The sequence below is a fragment of the Gymnoscopelus microlampas genome (genome assembly GCF_963454915.1).
Source record: "Gymnoscopelus microlampas genome assembly, chromosome: 9".
In the NCBI taxonomy this organism is placed as follows: Eukaryota; Metazoa; Chordata; class Actinopteri; order Myctophiformes; family Myctophidae; genus Gymnoscopelus; species Gymnoscopelus microlampas.
The window spans coordinates 26,792,500-26,816,612 of NC_139946.1; the positions used below are offsets into that span (position 1 = coordinate 26,792,500).

The 24,113-nt window shown below is 40.7% G+C and overlaps 1 protein-coding gene across 2 annotated transcripts in view; it reads right to left on the bottom strand.

The window, feature by feature from the left end:
* gabrg3 (gamma-aminobutyric acid type A receptor subunit gamma3) overlaps positions 1 to 24,113 on the bottom strand; it is a gene marked incomplete at both ends in the record, with an annotated part of 140,104 nt that overhangs the window by 26,252 nt on the left and 89,739 nt on the right. For both annotated transcript variants that reach the window (XM_084067849.1, XM_084067850.1), the window contains 2 exons: positions 5,282 to 5,419; positions 14,423 to 14,505. In XM_084067849.1, coding sequence (XP_083923975.1) covers positions 5,282 to 5,419; positions 14,423 to 14,505 — 221 coding nt within the window. The remainder of the gene's footprint in view (positions 1 to 5,281; positions 5,420 to 14,422; positions 14,506 to 24,113) is intronic.

Consider the following 24,113-nt stretch of genomic DNA (forward strand, 5'->3'; position numbering starts at 1 on the left):
ACATATTATCCAATGTGAGAGTGTGTGACGCGTTGTGGGCTTGTAGATCTGCGATTTACAAAAACTTTTGACAAAATGTAAAAAACGTGGAATGTTTTTGCAAACATTTTTAGACCACAAATGTTATGCTGGTCCCTGGCACTAACCTTGTGGTCGTTGGACATGGATACAGTCAGTGGAAAAAGCATTCACATTTTTTACTTTAGTAAAAGTATCAATACTAATGTAGAAAATGTAGAAATACTGTGTTAGAAGTAAATGCCCAGAATTAAAAATGTACTTGAGTAAAAGTACAAAAACATTGGTATCTAAATGTACTTAAAGTACCAAAACTAGAAAGTAGGCTACTCATTATGCAGAATATCCCATTGCACAAGTTGTCAAATGTATGACATCTTTTGAAAATAGCAGATCTACAAGATCTGTGAGCTTGTAGATCGTCTATTTTCGAATGGACGAAATGTATATGAAGGTGAAGTGGTTAATGTAAGTTTTGTAATAATAATCGAAATCTAGGCTACAAAGGAACTAGTAACTGAAGTTGTCAAATAAAGGTAGGCCTATTGCGCACATAACAGGCCTTCACATAATGTGAATAGACCTACTGTAGTGTGCACATAACACTATAACTAGCAAGGTTAACATTAGCCTAGTACTGTAGTAGTTCAGGTGACACATTGTCCAAACAATAACTTAGAAAAAAAGAAACACTGTGGTGTGGAAACACGATCGCATCGTCCGTCATCAGCGTCATGGCTGAACGTCAACCTGGTTTTTGCACTTTCTCCATTACAACCCGTACATCTACATAAACGTTCAGGTTTCAAATATAAAGTGCTAACCACATGGCCATGGATGTTACAATTATATACGGGCCGTCAGAAGTACCCGTGTCTTCCGTATTGTTCAATGAAAAGCATTCTAATTCGATCAGTGGCCTCTTTCTCCGAATTTTCTCCATGCATTCAACTAAGCGACCCTAGCGGTTGGGAGGTGTATTGCACTCTGATAAATTGTAACTGTATGAGGAAATGGCCGTCGATCGGATTAAAAGTGTGGCGATCAAGTTCAGCCCCCATGGCCACGCACAAAAGTCGGCGTGCCTGGGAGGGGTGCAGTATGTTAGTCCGACAGCGCATTCCTCCGACAGCGCAGCGCTCCGACGTTTCCAATACTAAACCCGAACCAAACCCTCACCCTAACCCTAACCGCACGCGGATGCCACATAGTCGGAGAAAAGGTCTGTCGGATTAACGCATGCCTCCCCCTGGGAGTATAAGTACAATATTTGCCTCTGGATGTAGTGGAGTAGAGGCAAAAGTATTGGAAATTGGAAATACTCCAGTAAAGTAAAAAAAATACCTCAAGTACTTAAGTAGGCTACAGTACTTAACTTAAGTATTTGTACTTAGTTACTTTAGCTCTGTCACTGTCCCCCTGTAACCATTGAACGCCGACACACGCCCACAATAACAGAATATTAAAGTTTTCAATCTATCAGATGTACATCTATAGACAGACAACAAACTAAACAATATAATTGAGAATAGAAGTTTAAGCACAGCTCCAGTCGGCCGCCCGGTGGTCGCGATGCGGTCGTGAGGAGATGCCCCACTGGCGACTCGTAGATCTGCTATTTTCAAGCTGGTGTAGGCAGCAGAGCAGGTTCTCTGGTGCTTTTCCCGCAGCATTCGCAATTTATATGAATGTTTTTATTTAGTAGCTGTGCATGTTAAAGTATTGAAGATTGTTAAACTCAGTCTAGGTCTAGGACAGTGGTTCTCAAACTTTTCCAGGACCCCCAAAATTAAATGTATTTGGCCGCGGACCCCCATCTAAAATATTTTGTTTCAGGGACCCCCCCCCCCAGAAGCAAAGACTTGAGTTACAAATGTTCTCTTTAACAATATATATATTCAAAGGTTTGCACACATTGTCACGATTTTTCAAAAGTAGCAGATCTACAAGCTCATAGCACGGCACTCGGTGCCGCGCTATGAGCTTGTATATCTGCTATTTTTGAATAGCCAAAGTATGAAAGGTTAAAGTTATTGTGACGCTGTATTACCACATTTTTGCTGGGGACCCCCTACCCCCTCAAGGACACCTGGGGGAGTGGGGGTCCCCGGACCCCACTTTGAGAACCACTGGTCTAGGAGCTCTGAATTGGCATGTACGTGCTGACTGTCCTTCGAACCCTCTCCTCGGGCATTGGGCAAAGGAGAGGAGCACGGCATGTGTGTCGCACGCACGCACACACACACACACACACACACACACACACACACACACACACACACACACACACACACACACACACACACACACACACACACACACACACACGTGTGTCTCTCTCTTTTTCCTAAATAGTCAGTGTATATGTCGCTCAACTAATAGCGAATCATCAAAGGGATGCCCGTAGACACATATATATATATATATATATATATATATATATATATATATATATATATATATATATATATATATATATATATATATATATATATATATATATATATATATATATATATATATATATATATATATCTGTCTGTCTACGGGCTCCGGCCTTGGAGGGAGCGGGACTCCCGCACTCAGTCTGCCCGAGACAGCAGCAGCTGAGCGGCGAGACGAGAGCTGAACGTCCGCGAAATAACAGGAAATACGGCAACATGATTTTTTCTTTAACTTGTTAATTTGTGTATATAAAATATAGATTCCCTGTCGAATCTCCTAATTACACCAACATTATTCTTGTGAAGTAGGTAGTTTGTGCTTTTTTATTAAGATGTATTAAGTTCGCTTTGGTCATTTCTAGCATGGAGAAACACCGAGTGGTACTCCCCGTCACAGAGTGGCCTATAACGGGCTCATGGAGAGCAGCGTGGGGGGGGTAGCGACCAGACGGCCCGTTCAGTTATTTAGCAGCTTGTTTATAAACATTCTGCTGATTTGTTTTCCATAAATAGGTTATGTAGTAACTAAATATAGACTTATTTCTCATCTACAGCTGCTATTTTTCATTTTTTACTTTATAATGCGCATCTGCTTGCACAGGCCGTTGTGTGTGTGTGTGTGTGTGTGTGTGTGTGTGTGTGTGTGTGTGTGTGTGTGAGTGGAAAGGGGTGGGGCTAGGCCGGCCTTAGCTGTGAAAAAGACCTCTGGGTCTGTCAGTGTCTGCAACTCAAATGGCCATTCTGCGTGTGTGGAATGTCTGACGTTGAATTGTAGGCGTGCACTCGGCAATAAGCTTTATAGGTGGGCGGGGCTAAGAGGAAATGCCTAGCATAACTTGAAGGAGGAGATAGAGGACTGGATTCTCCAGTCAAAAACCCTGATAGGACTGTCTTGCACTATTAATTATTAACATTAATTATTATGGATTGGTCTCACGATAATAGTTATCATAATATCAGCCCATATGCATAGGCCCTCATTGGAAACAAGACCGTAAGGACTTTCATGAACGGACCTGTTAAAGGAATTATCTTTTTTATCTACAAGCTCACAGGCAATGTGATGCGTTGTAAGATTTTAGATCTGCTACTTTTTGTGAAAGTTTTCCCCAGAATACGGACGCTGAGGTTTAAGTGGTTGAAATGAATGTTACACAGTATTCAAAGTTTGGATCTACTATTTTCCCTATTTCAGATTTTTTTTTAAAAGAGAAAGTGAAAGTGGTTCAGCCTGTCTGTGGGTTTTATAAATATTGAATGAATGACCAATTGACAACTTCTCTAAACATTTTTATTAGCGAATGTCTGCCCCCGACACTCGCGCCAAAATGACATAGGCACCGGGAATATACCTGAAATGTATTTAGTTATGTATTTTACAGTTAATTTACCGTTTCTGACAACATAGTTGCGTTCAAAAATATATTCGGCGCTAAGACCCTGTAGCATTCCTTTTTGAGTGGCAGGTTCTGTATAGACAAACGCTGTAATCAGGGGTCATCAATATGTCCATTGTCCGAAACAAGACTTGTCCTTGTCCGTGGCACATTTTAGATTTAGTTTTTACATAACATTATGTTTTTATTTTGATCATAAGACCCAATTACTGAATGTCAGCCTCAGGTTTTCTTCAGAATATGTATGACACTTATTTACTCCACCAACAGTGGTTCTCAAACTTTTTATTTTCAAGGACCCCCATAACTCTGAGTACAAATGGAACCTTGCATGTGTGCCAAAAGCCAGACATCCGTGATTGCCTGATTTCTAACAAACTAGTTTCTCAGCAAGTTCTATGTCTGTTCAAGAAGACAAGAACTATGTTTCATGCAGTAGCCACTTTCTCACTTCCATGGTGATGAAACTTTGTTCACCCTGCACAAAGAGCATTTACTTGGCAAGTAATGGACAACAGATCGAAACATGCTCTTTGAAACCAAGGTAGAGCAGGGTAGGGCTGTGAATCGTCTGCTATCTCACGATTCGATTCCGATTCACGATTCCGTTTTTTTTCGATTTTTTCAAAACAAACAATTCTCGATTCAAAAGCGTTTTTTTCCCGATTCAAACGATTCTCGATTCAAAACGATTCTTGATTCAAAACATAGGATTTCAGGATCAACTCCAATCTGCTGGCATGAGAAGAGAGTACATTTATGTAGCTTTTATAATTGTAAAGGTTTTATCAACTGATAATAATGTAAACGCACAAAGGTAAATCCAAGATCCTCCCAAAAAAAACATTTTTGAAGATCGTTTTTTTTTTAAATGAGAATCGATTCTGAATCGTCCAACAGTAGAATCGCGATTCGTATTCGAATCGATTTTTTCCAACACCCCTAGAGCAGGGTAATCAAAGTGCATAAACATTTTATTTATTTATGCATGTTGGTGGATGGAACCCCTAGATGGTTGCCAGGTACCTTACTTCAGTGGTTCTCAAAGTGGGGTTGGGGACCCACAGGGGTCCTTGAGGGGGTTCCAGGGGATCATCTTTAATATAGCATCAAAATCAGTTTAACCACTTTAACTCTTTATATCGGCTATTTCCAAAAATAGGTGATCTACAAGCTCACAGTGCGCTGTGATATGACATGCTGAGAGCTTGTAGATCTGCACATTTTTAAAAACATCTTGAGCCTTTTTTTTAAAAAGTGGAATATTTTTGATATAAATCTTGTATGGGCACAAAGTATTTTCAGATGGGGTCCTTCATAAGAAAAAGTTTGAGAACCAGTGCTTTACTTTTACTTTACTTTAATTGATCCACAAGTTAACTATGAACAGCAATGAACCGGCACAAGAGATGGCGAGCTTACCTGCTGAGGTCTTCAGGATGTCTGAAGTATTCCTCAGGCCCATAAAATCAAACTGATAGAGTCGCCATGACTTCTGGTCAGCCGCCTCGATGGAGTTCTTCCTCCACTTGTAAATCATCTCGTCCTGTGGGTATCCATCTGCAATTACACAGAGCATGTGTGTGTGTGACCTGTGGCTTCACATGGCACATTGTCATGATGGATGCCCCCCAGCACACAGACCTGGGGGCCACCCAGACCAACATTAGTCTTGTGCTGGAGGCCAGCTAATGAAAAGACGGTCTGGAATGAAGACAGAGGCAGCCGGAAAGAGTAAATGAAAGGTTTGGTTCAATAATGTACTGAATCCATCTTGATGGGAGGCCTGACCTTCACATGATGTGCAGGGTGGATGGAAGTGCTTTTAACATTGATTACCCGAGTTGGATGATGACACTATAGTTCCATTTTTGGCTTTGCTGAAAAAGACACATATTCATACTAACTCTGATAACACAATTATAACCATGCCTACTAGCAATTTGTAATAGGCTTTCAATTAAAAAAATAATTAACTGAGGGGAGAAGATGCTGCCCTAACTACTAATTGTTTTCAAATATGTGTGATGAATGAATTTCATTAACATTTGCTTCAATTTGCTCTCATTTGGCATTAATGATATCCTTTAAATGTGTTCATAGCTGGTTTAACCCTAGAACACTAACGTTGGGTGATTCTCATCCACACAATTACAGTACAGTACGTTAATGTCATTTTCATTGTGTTGAAACTGGACACTGGACACTGGACAGGGGGGGGGGGTGTTAACAAAGATGTTAACAATTCCCATATTTTCCCCAGATTTTGCCTACATGAGGTCTTATTATGGTATTTATTTTTTATAGGGCCCCACAATGATGTTTTTCGTTTTTTGTGATATTTTACATTGAAACATTAAACAAGAGTTTGTTTGTTTGTTCAGTTAGCAAGATAACTTTAGAACAGATGGGCAGATGCCAAATTTGGAGGCAATAATATGTAGGCTTCCCTGAAGAGATTACGGTATTAACTTTTTGGTCAAGGACACAATCGAGAAGTAGAACAAGTGAGGTGTGGGGGGGGACCAAAATGTCCTTTAAATTCTACACAATACATCCTACATTAAAATTGTCCTACGGGAGGACCGGCCGACGGCATGACCTCTGACGTCAAGCTGGTGGTCGGAACCTCTAGTTGTGTAAAAATCCAGGTCCAGACTTCCAGGTCTAGAAGGTTTAAGAGGTTAACAAATACAGGTATTGAGAAACAGCCTATGACTTGGTTGACTATTCCAAACTCCTCAAGATGGCCTAAAAGGTGAGCAAATGTGTCTTAATCAGCAAGCAGACATCCCATGGGAGCCAAGCTAATGTGCAGTCACTTCCATAGGGGAGGAAATGGGTATAATGAATCACAGCAGGCTGGATGCTGGTGGGTGGTACAGGGAACAGGTATTAAAACCCAAACAGTTTGCTCCATTCCTATGTGCATGCTGGGATAAAGGGAGTGGTCATCCTTTAAATGATCTCTGTGAGAACCAAACGTAGAAGAGCAAGATTAATAATTGATTGCTCGGTATAATAAGTACCAACAGATACGCTTCCCATCTCCTTTTAGGATTAATTGTATGCACCATTCACCAGTATTTTCCAGACAGTTTTCTTTGGCTGATGTTACTTTACTTATTTACGTAATTCTTTAGCTGTGTAAGAGCGTAAACACCCACACAATCACTGCATGTCTTTGCCATTGACAATAATGACAGCACCAAAATGAACAATAATAAAGTACAGAAGTGTTTGGTATTAACATCTCATAGACATCAAATGCCGTGCAGTGTAACCCATACTGTGAATTGGTCTGCATTTCAAGAGCGCCTTTATCCAAAGTTAAACCACTTAAACCCTATATACTTCCTTTACCGGGGTCCCCAAGTGTCTATACTTGGTGTCTTGATCCCCTCCTTATTCTCCTCTACACCAAAAATAGCCAATCTCCAAGCTCAGAGTGTCACCCAATGCAACGTGTTGTGAGCTTGTAGATCAGCTATTTTTGCCAAATGTTCGCCTATTGTTGCTACAGTATAAAAGGATATAGTATAACTGGAATGTGGTTTGGCCACTGACCTCATCTAATAATATATTGATTATCATCAATAAGCCACAACACGGTAGCTGTATTTATAATGTAGATAATGACACACCATCACCATTTAGACTCGCATACAATAGTAAATATTATTTTTATTGGATTAGATTTTCATTAAATATTATTATTTATTACGATCAAGAGGGTTCTATTTGTCACTCACTCATACAGAACACAGTAACATGTTGTTGCCACAAACTTGTTAATACATTCATTAGCTTCATGGGAGTATAAGACAGTAAAAACATTTTCAAAGGCTAACATCTGGCTTAGGCAGGCAACAGGCCATTCCCACGATTTAAACCAATTATATCCTATTACCTGGACTCCAGCCATGGTGAGCATGCCAAACACTTAATGGTGACTAATAATGCTGTGCAGCAGCATGGCTGGCCTAATCCTTGCATTAAACCTAATTCAAATATTTGGAATTAATTACATCTGACTGACCCAAAATGGGTTTATTAAAAGTCCTGATCCCAGGCGTCGCGACAGTTACGTCACACGGGAATGTCTTTGAAGAAGAATGAAAGCGAGCTCATGTTATCCACATATGTGATTTCATATCTAGCAAAGATCCTGGGTGCACAGATATTCTCCTCCTCCCATTAACAGAAGCAAATACAATATAGTATACCATAAAAATAAGATTAAATACCAAAAAGATAGAGATTTCTGGATGAGTATCACCGCCAGGTAGAATAAAAGTATAATACTGTGTATTTAGTGTCCACAGAGTCTGTATGGCATTAAACATTTGACTTCAGAAACACCTGCTGCGTCATCATTTCTTTAATAAAGCGTGTACTCTAGATCACAGGATTTAAAATGTTCTCATGTCATGGATTCCCAAAAGGACTTTCATTAGGTCAAGGTCTCCCACTAACCAAATTCAATGATGGTAATGGATTCAGAATGTAATCCCACTTAAACCTACTTATCTTTAATCCCCTTAGAGCTTGACTCATAAAACTTGCTAATATGACTCAAATGCGACTTGCTAATATGTCACTGAAACAACTTTGTTTAAAAACTGTCTTAAGATGACCCATGGAGCAGATTAACGCCCCCTCCATTTTTTAAAAACCTGAGCTATACATTAATTCCAGATGCACCATAGACCGTTTTGACAAATAAGTGCAAAGTTCAAATTTGAGAGCAAAGTTCAACAAAGCACCTCTTTAAAAGGCATTTGACTAAAAGTGACCATTATCCCTGCTGAAATGCCCACTTTGAATTTACCGTGAGAATCGACCAGCAAGTTTTTATAAATATTGAACCAATGAAAAGTATTAACAAGGAACATAGGTCATTTTTTCCCATTTCTTGAAAAGTAACAGTTTTGGACACAGGTTTCCATCCGACAGTAACGATTTGTAAATTATGGAGGGAAAAGTGAATTTAATTCCAAAAAGTATTTTCTTCAGTGGTGCGCTCCCTCACTTCCAAAATTAGCACTACAACACTGAGCCAAAGGCTATAAAGAACAGTTCTCAGATAATACTTTGTTGCGTAATCTAGAACGCAATCTGTCATGTTTTGAGCTTGCAGATCTGCTATTTTTATTGAGTGCTGTAGTGTTTGAAACTGCAGGGACCCAGCTGCACTAACTCAACACAGACAATTGATAGTTGGTTTGTTTGATAAGCAGTTTGATTTTAATTGGTTGTTTGATCAGCATATTTTGTTTTGTTTTGGTTCATGGAAAGAAATACTGCATGGTGGAATCATGCACAACAATGTAGGCGAGTATGGTCATTTACATAAAATGTGTTTTTGGTACAGTAGGATCATATTTAGGGAATTTTCAAAATACTGACTTCATACAATTCCTTAAGACTTTTTTCCCCCTCTGAGTTATATTTTAACATATTGAGGACACAAAATCCATTCTATTTGTCGCAATTTGTGTGAGCTTGTACCACAGTTTTGGATAAAAATGTCTGGATTAACAGTTGTATAATGACAAACATCATTGGGCTTGTCTGGCATTCACATCCTCAATTATATATGAACATAGAGCTTGGACATTTGGGCATCTATGGACCAAAATTATTATTATTTTTATTATTATGAATAGTTCCTCAAAACATCTGTAGTTGCGCTGAATAGAATATTAATGAATGTTGGATCACAGAACAATTCCCTTTTGTAGAACAAAGGAAGAAACGAAGGTGTTTTTAGCAAGCTTAAGAACCCAAACATTTGTACAACTGATGAGCTGGCAATGACAAAGCACGCCACAATTTAGACAAGGTCTATGCAATTTACCTGAGGTCAATTGCTTTATGATCACAAAGCCTGTCGGTGAGCAAAAATAGAATGCAAAAAAAAGAATACACTACTGACAGCCTCTACAGAGTGTAATACAAATGAATTTACAATTGTGACATGAAGGAGGAAATGCTCTTTGAAATATCAGGGTTGGATTTGTCTTGTGGCTGGTGGGGGGGTGGCTTTGTTTTTAATATGCACCCCTTTAATATACACCCCCTTTGATAATAAATTGTTATGACTGGTGGGGATTTGTTTTATCCCAGCTTCTGGTCAGACTGAATTAAATACATGTCTGTCTGTTATGTTTGATATTTATCTTTTATAATATCACAATATAATAATTTAATGAAAATTGTATGTTAACCACTGCGTCCCTATTTTATTTTGGGAAAATTTGTCCAAGTTTGTCAAGATTTTTCAATAAAAATGATTTTTTATTCAAATTAGGGTTATGGTTAGGATAAGCTCACAACACGTCACATCAGGCTGTGTTGTTATTTTGTTAATCAGCTATTTTTGCTATTTGACGTTCAAAGAAGTATACTGTATGCAGCAGGGCTTAAGTGGTTAAGAAAATGTCCCCCACCCGTCTTTTTGAGCGGTGTAGCCGCTCCTATAAGTGGGTTTGGGACCCATCCGTGACTTTCCGTCGTGAAAATGTGTCTTTCGCTGTACTGTGATTAGCTGATTGGTATTCAGACCCTTTGCTCAGTACTGTGATTTGCTAGCGAGACGCATGATGAAATTAATAACCTATAAATAGCACCGCTCACTTCAAAAAAAATACTTTTTTTAAAAAGTGAGCTTCCATCACTGTTGTTTTTAAATAGCACCGCTCACTTCACACTGGGTGTGATTTTTTTTATATGTTTTCATGAATCGAACCATGACAAATCTGTGTTTTTTGGAACAAGCTGTGAAAGGCATTGAGGAGCAAGAGACAGAGCATTTTCATTCTGTGCAGGGGTCAGACAGCAGAGGGGACACACACACAGTATTGTCTGACTCTGTGTGAGCTGGGAATGACTGTTGTCAAACCAAGCCTTTAACCATTCAAACTTACAGAAGCCTGGAAGGCACAAAAGAGAACACAGAGGTCTGCTGGAATGGCACATGGGCTGGGATGACGGGGGGATTCAATACATTTAAATCCCCATGCTGGCAAAAAGAAAGGATGGACAATTCATAGCAATGTTGTGATCTATTTATTCTGTTGCCAAGTTAATAAAAAGTATGCTGGCGAAATTCACAATAGTGTCTCACTGTGGCCATGAGGACAGTCGGAATATGTCACTGAAAACAACATTTTGTGAGAGAAAGTAGAGTTTCTTACTGTACTGTAGCATTCTAACCATGCCCAAATTGTTGGTGTACTCAATAAAAGTCCCTAGTAGTCCTACTGACAGTCACCAACCCTGTTTTTAAATACCTATGCCCTCCATATATTTGCCCTCCATATATTTGTAGTATGACAAATAGTTAAAATAGCCAATCTACAAGTTTGCAACGCGTTGTGAGCTTATAGATCTGCTATATGGACAGCAGATTTGAAGCAGTGAAGAGAAATGGCTTCAGATTGCATGATGTAAAATAACATTGTCACATATGTATGCTATATACTGTAGTACGTTTTACCAATTTGTAACCCAGGTCATGTAGACTGGTTACCAGAAGAGCTGATTAATTAACAAGAAAAAGTGCTCATCGGAGCACAGGTCTACGCCAGGTCAGGTAGGTTATTATGGCCTCCTGGTGGCACCATAATTGGCCATTGAGAAAAGGGTACCATTTCTTCTTAGGCCTTTCACGGCAATCGTACACTGCTTCATGATTTTGTTCCAAAAATATGTTTTGCTTTTTAGACCTGCTGGTGCGCTATAACAGGCCAATGTGAAAAGGGTCTAGTAGGAATGTGTGAGCAAAATTCACGGAAATTGCACGCTGCGTTCAAGATTTTTTATTATATATATATTTTTTATCCCTGTTATCCCAGTGATCCTGGGCGCTGCACTGCCCCCACAACCACTGTGTTCAGGTTTTGAGGCATTTTGTTCAAAACGGACCTCTCCTGCAAACTTTGGAAGCCAATGTTAGCCAATTAGGATGGAATATGAAATATTGGACACATCTGTCTTGATCACATGACTATAGAGATACTGTGTACCGATTTGCGTGATTTTTGGACAGAATCTGTAGGAGTAATATAAAACAATGTGTTTTGCCCAAATCGGCCACCTGGTGGCATGTTAAGTGGCATTTGTTCCTCGGCCTAGTGGGAATGTGCAGGGGCGGACTGGCCATTTGGCATACCGGGTATATGCCCGGTGGGCCGCTGGGCCAGTGGTCCGGTGGGCCACCCAAAAGAAATATATATATATATATATATTTTTGGTCCCGTTTTAGGATTATTACGGTCATTTCCGGGTCGCGCGGCCCAAATATTGGTTACGTTGACGTTTGGGCTGGGATGCTTTCCAGCAGTGGCATAATTTACACAGGGTTGCTGGGTTAAAACAGTTAGCCCCCCCCCCCCGTTGACAAAACGGTCCGGGGGGTGGTGGGCCGGTTCGGACCAAAATGCCAGGGCTGAATTGTGCCCAGGTTCATAACGGGGCAGCAAGTCTTTGATGTAGTTGGGGGCCAGTCCCTGCCAGGCTTTAAAAGTTATCAGTAAAATCTTAACATCTATTCTGAATCTAACAGGTAACCAGTGACGTGCAGCTATGATGGGTGTAATGTGGTTAGTAGTCTGGCTGCTGAATTCTCTACCAGTTGGGAAATAGCTTTTTTACAGAGGCCAGAGTATAAGGAGTTACAGAAGTCCAAGCGTGATGAAATGAAGGCGTGAATTACATTTTCAAGGTCTGCTGATGATAAAAAGGATTTAATTCTGTTCCGTAGCTGGCAATAACATGTCTGAACGACTTGTGTGACTTGAGGACTGAATGAGTGTTTGTGCCGTCCTTTTGAGAAGAGGTTATGTATAATATTTAATAATAATAATATTTGCATAATAATGTGCTATTGTTAGCACTGTCATTGACATTTGCCAGTTCTATTTGCGATGATGCCAGGAAATGTGACAGCTGATTCAACATGTTCAAATGTTGCCACAGCTCTCTGAGCTGGAGCCTGATAGCACAGGGCTAAAGACAACATGCCAGGGAACAACATTCAGAGCAAGACTTGACAAATAAGCATGGTACTGTACAAAATAAAAAATAAAATTGCAAGCACGTTCTCAAACATTTTCATGCCAAGAACATCAAATTGATATGTATTTGGCCGCAGACACCCATTTGAAAATATTTCGTGCTAGGGATCTTCATCAGAGAAGATCTGTCAACAATTTACCACTTCAACAATACCGTGTGTGTTTACAAACGGTCGGACAAGCGATCATAATGAATATACATTTTCTGGGACCAGTTGAAAGTTAAAAAAAAATTGCTGGCAGTGGGCAAACCCAGCCAGAAATAAGTCTGTCAATGAATGAGTTAAAGAGCTTGAGAGACAGGGAGACTCCTCTTACTGAACAAACACTCTAGCATTTTAAACTGATCCAAACTCAAACTAAACAGCAAAAGAAAACTCTGTAACGTCTCAGTAAATGTCTCGGTTTGGTACTTTAAGTAATTTTACATCTGTCAGCAAGGCCTAAAATCCTGATTATTAACTTAATAAGAGTGTGGAGGATTTGAATTGGACATGCAGACATCAGCTCACCCCACCTATGCTCTGAAATTTGTGGGGGTCCAAAAAAGGAGGCCCAAGTGCAGGCCGAACCCGAACCATTATAAACATTAATTTCTACCTTCGTCCCCAACACCAATATGTAACATAGATATAAGCCGTGTGTGTGTGTGTGTGTGTGTGTGTGTGTGTGTGTGTGTGTGTGTGTGTGTGTGTGTGTGTGTGTGTGTGTGTGTGTGTGTGTGTGTGTGTGTGTGTGTGTGTGTGTGTGTGTGTGTGCGTACTACTGTATGTGTAAGATGTTTACTCTCTCTTAAATGGAACATGGATGGATAGAGTCTAAAGCAATACAATAATACAAGTAAGACGCGCAAACGCGGGAAGCGAACGCAAAAAACATAATGATTAAAAAAAAATATTTAAAAGAAAGTAACCAATAAAAAAAATAAAAAACCAAAGAATTCTGCGTTAAAAGGAGCATCTTAGAAAAATACAAATTCACCAAAAAAAAAAATTGAATGTTTTTGAACAATTCAACAAAGTGTTTGAAGTGGCTGTTTCACCCACTTCCGGGGGGCGGAGCCAAAATCCGAGGCCGAAGTATTTGTTCGTAGACCCCCACTTAGGGGGGGTAGAAAAAGTTTGGGAGCGATTCGGGCACTTTTCATTTAACATGGGGTTTCAATGGGGAGTTTTTAGGAGTCTTCTCCGGGGCGTGGCTTCCGGGGGAAGGGGCGGGCTTAAACGCAACCTTGACAGGTGTGTTCAGTTTTCAAAGACCTTTCATTTGATGTATGGTACGTCTATATTGGACATTTACTTGGCTGCACACAGGCAGTGCACACATACTGCACACAGACACACAGAGACACAACCCGAGCACGGTTTCATAGTAGGCTCCACTTGCGTGGCGCGCCTCCTTCCGCTGTGTTCGCAATCATATCTTAAGTATCAGGGTGGAAGTGACAGAGTAAAAGGAACCGTAATGGTCATAGCATACTTACAGCTGGAGAATATGAGTGGACAGGAGTGCTCATCCATAGGAAAGTTATGAAGCTGGAGATTACATTCTGCGTTTATGGTCAGCCTGCAAAGGAGAGAGAATCACTATTGTTATAAATCACATGTATGAACTGAGTGTGAGAAACATTCATGAACAAACGGCATGAATGAAAATCTGATCTGGGTGTAAATAGCTCACATGAGAGATTTATCAATGAAACAATCAATCAATACATTTCATTTATATAGTGCCAAATCATAACAAAGTATCTCAAGACACATATAGAGCAGGTTGAGAGTAGAGAGAGACTCTACAGCGGTGATTCTCAACCAGGGCCCCAAATCATTAGCAAAACACTAAGATTCTAATGACAAAACACCATCAAAAATATAGTGTTATCACTGTAATACTGGGTTTGACACACATTATGGGTTTATCAAAATAAGATTCTATTTGATTTATCATTAAAATGAAGAAGCTGGGAGAACGCATTGATTTGGCTGCAATGTTAAGAGGTCAGATGGGTTGGCTGCGAACACTTGTGGGCTCTAATCCACTAAAGAGCCTTAATCCAGTAAAGGTGGCAAAGAAAAACTCTTTCACAGGAATAAAGAGGAGTTTAGAAGGGAGAGAGAGGGGTGGGGGGAGAGGGGGAGCCAAACATGCACAGTGATAACAATAACAACAACATCAACAACAACGTATTTTCTTATTTTTCGCCCATTGTGTTTGGAGACCTGACCTGTGTTGCATGTGGTTCCACATCACTACACTCACCTTGCCGTCTCCCTATACTCCTACAGTCACATCTAATTAAAGCAACAAACTGCCTAAAACAAGAGAACATCACAGATTTTCTGCTTCCAGTGACACAGGTCATTCCCTGTTACATAAGGATGAGATGACAAGCATGTTTGTATGCCATATGACAGCTACTTTCATCCAACACATTATGGTGCTATGAATGTACTGTATACCTAATGAACTACACAGGTACCACATGTACAAATGAGTGTGTACAATTATCTTTACCGTTGATACAGTATGCTGCTGCTGTATGCATGGTTTGATTTGTAAAACAAAACAAAAAACAAAACAAAAAAACAGAGGTTGGGGCATTTTATAATTTTGTGTAAGACATACTGAAAATAGTGGAACTACAATCTCACAGTGTGTTGCGATGTAACGTGTATACTTGTACATATGCTATTTTAGCTATTTTTGGCAAAAAAACATCAACAATTATGAAAGAAAATTACCCAAAAGTTGGGTCAATATTTAATTCATTATTATCAAACATAAATATCAAACATATCAGATGCTCATTTCACAAAAGGAAATGCAAGTACCGGTATTTAATAATTCAGTTTGACCAGAAGCAGGGAAGCATGGAGTCACCCCCCCCCCCCCCCACCCCCCCAGCAAATCAAACCCTGGGTTTATGTAAAGTAAACCAATGCATTTGCTGAGGAATGTAATGTGAATGTGTCGAAGCAAGAGTGTTGTGAAGGATAAAATTATCCAATGGGGTTAGTTATCTTATATTTTATCCTTGCATAGTGGGGTCTGGTTTGCTGCATTGCCAACTTGAGATAAGTCAGCAAAATGTGCATTGTTGTCACAAAAATGTGTAGAAGTGAGTGTGTCCTGAATCTGCCATTTGCCAGACTAATATCATTGGGAGACTTCTATATGCTCATTGAATGGAATACTAGTAAGACTGCATGGCCTTGACCATTCATCTTAATTCATGAATTGAATAGTACTCGGCTCTGACTTTAATCAGATTCAACAGCATTTCAAAGAAAAGAACCTGTGCTCAATGGTTTACAAAACTACTTAACTCTCAAGAGCTGTATTAATGTGATTGTGAGTCAGCTGTGTGCAGCTGTGGTTCGAGAGAATAAGAGACAGATACATGGAATAAAGGGTTGTAGTGGGGTCCACGGATCTGTTCACAGTGTGGAATCTACATTTTAGTTTACCCGTTATTGTTATCATGCACGATTGCTTTTTGAATTCCCTCAATGACCACTTACTGTATGCATTAAGTACACTACACAATGTAGCTTGAAATTCTAACAAAAATGGGTACACCCATTCTTTATTAGCAGATATTGAAAAATATGTTATAAAACACTTTACATTTCAAAAGTAAAACCAAAGCATGAATAAAAGATGAATGCTATGCTGATTTAACGGGAGTATGAGTCCAAGGGCAGTTCAATTTAAAGCCCAAAGAGAATGCCAGTTACCTTTAGTCTTTATTTTAGGTTTTAGAACAGCCACAGAGATAGTCTGTACAGTATATGTGTATATGTGAAACGTAGAGGTCCAGTGTTGCTTTACACCAACAGTCATAACAGTTAACTGTTGCTGACCTTCAATTATAAGACTCATTCAAAAATGTAATTAACCCTCATCCACCAAACATTTGAATAATTGCCTTCAAACCACATGTAAGGTTACCATGATCCCATTAAAATGAGCTGCCATGAGCAATACCTTCTGAGGGTAAAAGTGAAAATGAGTTTGATTTGGACGTCTTTGACATTAGGGAAACACCAACCTGGAAGCAGGGTTGTAATAGTTTTATTATGGGAAGACTGCAACATCTGCAATGCCTCTAACGTTTTATATTTATTCAGACATATTGAGGGTGAGTTAAATGCAAAATGGCTTTGCATAACCCTTGTTGCAGGGTGAGGGATTTCTATCTGGTCTCATGCAGAATGAAAAGCATGTTCATTTAGACCCTCCAGAAAAACGCGGGCAAAAAATCTTGATTATGCAGGCTAAAATCCTTGATTTTGCAATGAAATATGCGGGGGTTTTATGTGATTTTATGCGGTGAAATTGCGGGAAGTTGAAAAATATGCAGAAAGTTGCCAAATCTGCGACAAGTTGCGAAATATGTGAAAAGTCGGGAAATATACGGAAAGTTGCAAATTACGCAAAATATGCGAAAAGTTGCGAAATATGCAGGGTTTTATGTGATTGTATGTGGTGTAATATGCGGGAACTTGCAAAATATGCAGAAATATGCAAAAAGTTTCAGAATATGTGGGAAGTTTGTGCTGAAATATGCAAAAAACCTGCATAATCTGCGTCATTTGGCTGATTATGCGGTAAATTATACAATCGTATAATCGCATTTTTCTGAAGGGTCTATTCATTAAATACATGAACCCTAGTGTCCCTATTCTGGCTGCAAACATTCGGCAAGAATAGCCGATCTACAAGCTCAGAACATGTTACATTGCGATGCGTTGTGTGCCTGTCGATTGTCTATTTCTGCCGAAGAGATTTGGTGTAGACCGAAAACAGGAAGGGGCCTTATATAGAGCCCTTGGGGACTCCGGTCTACTAAGTATATAGGGTGTAAGTGGTTAAAGAACCAGTCCCCTAAAAATCATGTTTATTCTATTTACCCTGGGAAGGTGCTGAGCATTAGTGCTCTTTTACAGCAACCCCCTGCACACTCACACACAAACATTAAAACCTGTGAGCTGCCCACTACAACCACAGTCGTATACTGTTGGCCACTGAGCACCTCCACTGGAGCAATTCAATGCAGTGCCTTGCTCAAAGGCACTTCAGCAGTATTGGGGTGAAGTGAGTGCTGGCCATTCACTTCCCCACCAAGATTATTTTCTGCTCGTCTGGGGATCAAACCGGGCACCTTTCGGTTACAATTGCACTCCCCTAACCTTTAGGCCACTGCATCCCAAATGTCTTTCTTCTTCTCTTCTTTCGTGTATCATCGTCATATGTCCAGCTCAGTGTCGCAAAGCCACGCCAATGTCTCTGGTCCCACTTGGAAGAGGCCGTCCTCTGAAGGAGGTCTGTACAGAGGACAGGTGGTGATGATGTCTTTCTGAAGCTTATCTGTGAAAATCCTGGTATTTTCCTATCCTATGCATATCTGCAGAACATTCATGATAAAGTTTTAGAGCTAAAATCTGCTCTTTAGGCAAACAAGTATCACACTCTGAAAACCCTCTGGTTTCCCGCAGCAACTCAGACGAGGTGTTACATCACACACCGAACACCAATCGGTGTATTCAATGAGGAGGTATGCAGTTACATTGATTCAAAATGCTCCCCTGTAACCCGTCCTGTCAGTGAGGAAGTGACAGGCTTGTTGTTTTTGTTGCGGTGCATTTGGTATGGATTTTATGTGGACACTAGTGTAATTTCCCACATTCTGGAGGATCAAATGTATGCATAATTCATGGGACATGGAATACTAAAATGTACTGTAAAGCTTCTTTAGGGCGCGCTCCCACCGCACTTTTATTTTACCTATGGGGCAGAATCTGCCAATGCTTTGTCAATGTAAATGCGTGGATTTGTGCAAGAGTGGATCTTTCCGCTTGTCGCGCAGACCTTACGTTTATACGACTTGTCCATTTGAAGCATAAAACTGCTGGAGGCAGGAGCTGATTTTCCCCCTCTGTCCAATCGAGTGAGTTGAAAGCGGACCGTCCCAAGACTCAGGAAGCACAATTGTGCTCAAGGCAGAAGGCAGTGCGGGCTACGGGGAGGGTCCTGAAAGTGAGTGACAGGTGCGTCACTCCCGTTTTTTAGAATCCGCTGGCTGCAAAAAACTGTGGCCGCGCACAACCTGCGTTTAACGCTAGCCGACCATGTTTTGGTGGGAGCGCGCCCTTAGGGATGTTTTGGGGGGAAGAGAAATTATTGACAATACATTTTCCGGTCCGATACGGTCTAGGCCACGCCTACTAAAGAAAACAAATAATATGGTTCCGGTTGTGGGTTCTGGTAGTGGGTTCATTGTTTTTGTTCCCCGAAATGTGAATTAATTAGTTTGGTCTCACTAGTCAGCATAGTCGCGCTACGAGTTAGAAAAGATGGATATACCAAAAGATCATTATACCAAAAGAAACAAAACGATTATACCAAACTAAACAAATTACTACAAATTATTCTGAGGGGAATCATTTTGGAGGAGCACCGGTGCTCGTGAGTTACGCCGTGGGTTCCGGCCGCCTGATGACAAAGTTATATCTACTAGACCAGTGCGCAGGCGAAAGTAGTTGCAAACGTGGGGTTATTGCACGTCCTGTCGCGCCGTGCGAGCGCACACACACACACACACACACACACACACACACACACACACACACACACACACACACACACACACACACACACACACACACACACACACACACACACGGTACATCCTCATGCGGCCAGGGCCGCCCCCCCGCAACACACACACACACACACACACACACACACACACACACACACACACACAGGTAACTTGGGGGAAGCACGTTCTGTGAGTGCAACAGTGTAACGCTGTGGGGCTGTAGATGCGACGCATGCGCAGTTTGAGCAGCCAGCGTAAGTATGGCGACATTCTTTGACATAAAAATGCAAATAAACAGCTGAGATTTAGTGATATCGAAAAACGGGCTTCGCAGTCACATGCACATGGTAATGGTCAATGGCTGTGTGCAATTTGAGACCAATAGCTCCAGGCACTGAGGAGAACCGGGCAGAACAATTTTTGACATAAAAATGTGAATAAACAGCTGAGATTTAGTGATATCGAAAAACGGGCTTCGCAGTCACATGCACATGGTAATGGTCAATGGCTGTGCGCAATTTGAGATCAATAGCTCCAGGCACTGAGGAGAACCGGTCAATTTTTGGGCTCACAGGTTTGGGCTCAGAGGTTTGTGGAATTATAGGAAGATATCTACAGTATATGTAACCCTGCATTATGAGACGGCTCAGAGTCAGACCTAATTGCATTCATTCTAACACCACCAGGGTGGCTCCCATGGTAACATCTAACTGGCCTGCAGGAGGTCTTGGATAACATGCTACAAATTGAACATGTGACATATTGAATGCCTCCCTCGTTAACACTTGACTGATTCTAAGCAATTGGCCTTATTTAAAGCTACAATCCGGAACTTATTTTAATGAATGCTAGAAAAGTGCCCTTGGTCATGAGTGTAGATCTCCGCCAGGCTTGGCTGCCTACCCAGGGCTGTCTCAGTCGTGAAGTGCAGCAGTCCTGACACAAGAAGGTGCGGGGGGAAATACAGTTTGTACAATAGACGGTGCAACCGTTTGAGTTCCCCTATGGGCAAAAGTGAAAACAGTGTTGGAGGTGGGCTCTATAGAGGTCCCTCAAAATGCAATTCCAATTTTGGTACGATTGCATGTTAGGAGACCAAAAGGGGAGGTAAACTCACTTCTCCCATAGAAAGGTGATGGCATTCACTGCCTACAGTTTTTTTTCCCCCCCTTTTGGTGTTATTGTCTCCGCCCGGCCGAAAGTCATGGTCTATGATTTGCACCCTGTCCGTCCGTCCGTCCGTCTGTGAACAGCTAATCTCCCGCACTGTTGGCCGGGTCGCTGCAAAACTGCGCACACACTCTCTGGATGCCAAAGCCGAACCTCTGACCCATATTTTTCAGATTGGCCAGATTATAGAGCCACCAGGAGGCCAACTTTAGCAAAACATTTTTTTTTGCTATTACTCCTACAGATTTTGTCCAAACATCACGCAAATCGGTATCTCTATAGTCATGTGATCAACACGGATCTGTCGGATTTTCCATATTCCATCCTTCATTTGACTAACATTGGCTTCCACAGTTTGCAGGATAGGTCCGTTTTGAACAAAATGCCTCAAATTATGAACACAGCATATGATTTCCACGAAACATGCATTTTTTTTTTGCACTGGGAGATTCGTCTGGTCCCAGGCTAACCTTGTGCTGTTTTATTTCTGTCTAATAAAGTATTCAATCAATCAATCAAAGTCAATTACAGGGCTTTTTTATTTATTTTTGGGCGGTGTAGCCGCCCCTATATGTGAGGTTGGGACATTGACATTTGCTGCACTATGATTGGCCACCCATTGTACTCCACTAACCCTGCACTGTGATTGGCCACCCATTGTACACCCCTTCCACCCACAATGTGTGGCCAGGGGTAGCTGCATTGTGATTGGCTGACTCTATTGCAACGCTAGCTGCACTGTGATTGGCTGACTCTATTCAGCACTGTGGTTGGCTAGCGAGACACATGATGAAATTAACAACCTATAAATAGGACTTTTTTTTAAGTGAGCTTCAAAGAAAAGTGATGGCCACTGTGATGACCACACCACCCACTTCACACTGGGTGTGATTTTTTTTATTTGTGAAGGCAATTACAGGCAAAGAGTATACAGTATGAAGTATTAAAACCTGTTTGATGGTCATTGTCACGAGACCCTTTGTGCCTAATTGTTTTTGTGTTGTGAAGAAAACAGAATGGATGTGGCCTATATGGGGAGTTGCTTCATGATCCAAGGAATCCAGGGGAACAAATATAGGTATAGTTATATAGTTATAGGCCGCAATGTCAAGCGGCCTGTTATAGCGCCACCATGAGTAGGATGACCATATTCTGAATCCCCAAAAAAACACTCTACCCGGCCTATCCATCCATCTATATCTATATATTTATAAATTTCTCCACTGTTTAAATAGAAAATTCAGATATCAAAATAACCTCTATATAACAAAGAAATCTGTCACACACTCCTAAATTTACTCAAATATGCTCAATATCAGTTATGTATTCATTTAAAGCAGTGGTTCTCAAAAGTGGGATGCAGTAGGGGTGTGCCGATACACAAATTTCATAATACGATGCGATACTGGGCTCACGACATCGATACGATACGATATATGGCACTTTTTTATTATGAAAATATATGGGGGGGAAAAAAAGCTTATGAAAATATACGGGGGGGGGGGGGGGGGGAGCAAATGCAAACAAATACTTCTGTTTTTGTATTATTATTATTGCAAAAAAAAATAAAAAATACATATATATATATAAATAAACAATATTTTTTTCCCCAAAACGATACATATCGTCACGAAAACGTATCGCGATATATCGCGGGACGATATATCGGCACACCCCTAGGATGCAGGGACCCTCAGGGTTCCAAATGGACCCTTTACAGGTCTGTAACTCTGAGTGTACACATGTAACCAAATAGACCCTTATGGGGTCCTTGAAATAAAGTGCGAGCCCTTGAAATAAAAAAGTGTGAGAACCACTGATTTAAAGTATGCCTCTTGACTTCTGTATGAATTTTTAGCTTTGTAACAATACAAAATATCTCTCAAGTCTTACGCTTATCTTAGAAAAAGAGAGGTAGCCCATTCTTCAAACCACCATATCTTCTTCTCTCCTAGGTTGTCCAAATATTCAGTCAATTTAATTAGCATAAGAGCTCTCACCTCGCACAGTTGTCTTGTGCTTTGCAGTGTTGATATGGGCCTGCAGGTCTAAAGAACATTTATTTGCGATGGACACATAAGTGCAGTTTGCAGACAATACACTCTGCTTCTCATTAGTCACCAAGATGAAAACACTGGTACTTTTTCTGCATTTCATTGTTGGAACTTTATTTGCAGTACATCCGTTCGGCTCAGTGCAGCGAGCTCTGCTTTGAGCGAGGGAGCGCAGGGCAGAGTATAATGAATAATACACGTTCCGGGGTTCGGGATGGAAATACACCTCTCAGAGTGTGTTTCCAAACAGAACATTGAACGTGCATTGTAAATACGTATGCTTTAATGGTACATGACTGTGATACGCGCAAAAACCTGGACATTTGAAGGAATTTATAAATGTTAACAGCTGTAAAACAACATTAGCAGTGTGGTAAAATAAGTAATGACACAGATAATAATCATGCATCGGCGGAACAGTCTTGAAAATGCAGTGCGACCTTTCAACCTCATCGCAGCAGTCACTCTGTAGCCAGCAGATACCACAAAATGTCATCTCTGTTTACTTTGGCCGAAATCGAGGCACAATTAATGCAAAGTGACATTTCATTGTCTTTCTCTCGCGGCACCAACAGATATTGCACATCAAATCCATGAATACCATGAATATTGTGGTGAGGTGAATCTCATAGGTTTTGTTTGTAATTGGCTCTTGCATAATGTCCGCATACTCGACTGACTGTTCGAAGCAGCGTGGAAAGACACTTTGTACAAATGTATATATTTTTTTTCAGGCAGACTTCCAAATACATTTTGAGATGAGGAATTCAGATAAAATATCATTGCCATTTTTTAACCAATATAACAGAACTACAGGCCGTTATTACCATATACAGTAGTCCAGGCAAACTGGCATTTCACATCCTTCTAAACCCATGGCAAGGGCCATGGAGTGGAGAGGGGCTTTGGGCCGGGTCTCACAGCACACCAGTAATCCAACCGGGTCCACAGTTGGTACAAATATTGCACAGTACTATGGCCTTTCAACACTTTCAATGTGCATACACATTGTACAATTTGTATGAAAGCTCAGTATTGCATCACATTTTTGCACACTTCTTCTTCATGTAGTTTCCACCACACTGGATGCCTTACGGCACATTGCTGCCTCCCACAGGTCGGGAGTATGACGCAGTTTGTATTATCTTCTCAGTGCAAGTTATTTACACTGCCCATCCAAATTAATCTAAGTGTGCATGACTCAGCCACCTTTGAATGAGTTGCCGTAAAATCCTCTCTCAGAGTGTTGTCCAGCTCTTCAGCACTTATATCCTCCAATCTCAATAACCTACAGTAGCTGCGTCCAACATACTGTGTCGACCACCGTCACTCAGCATCTGCGACAC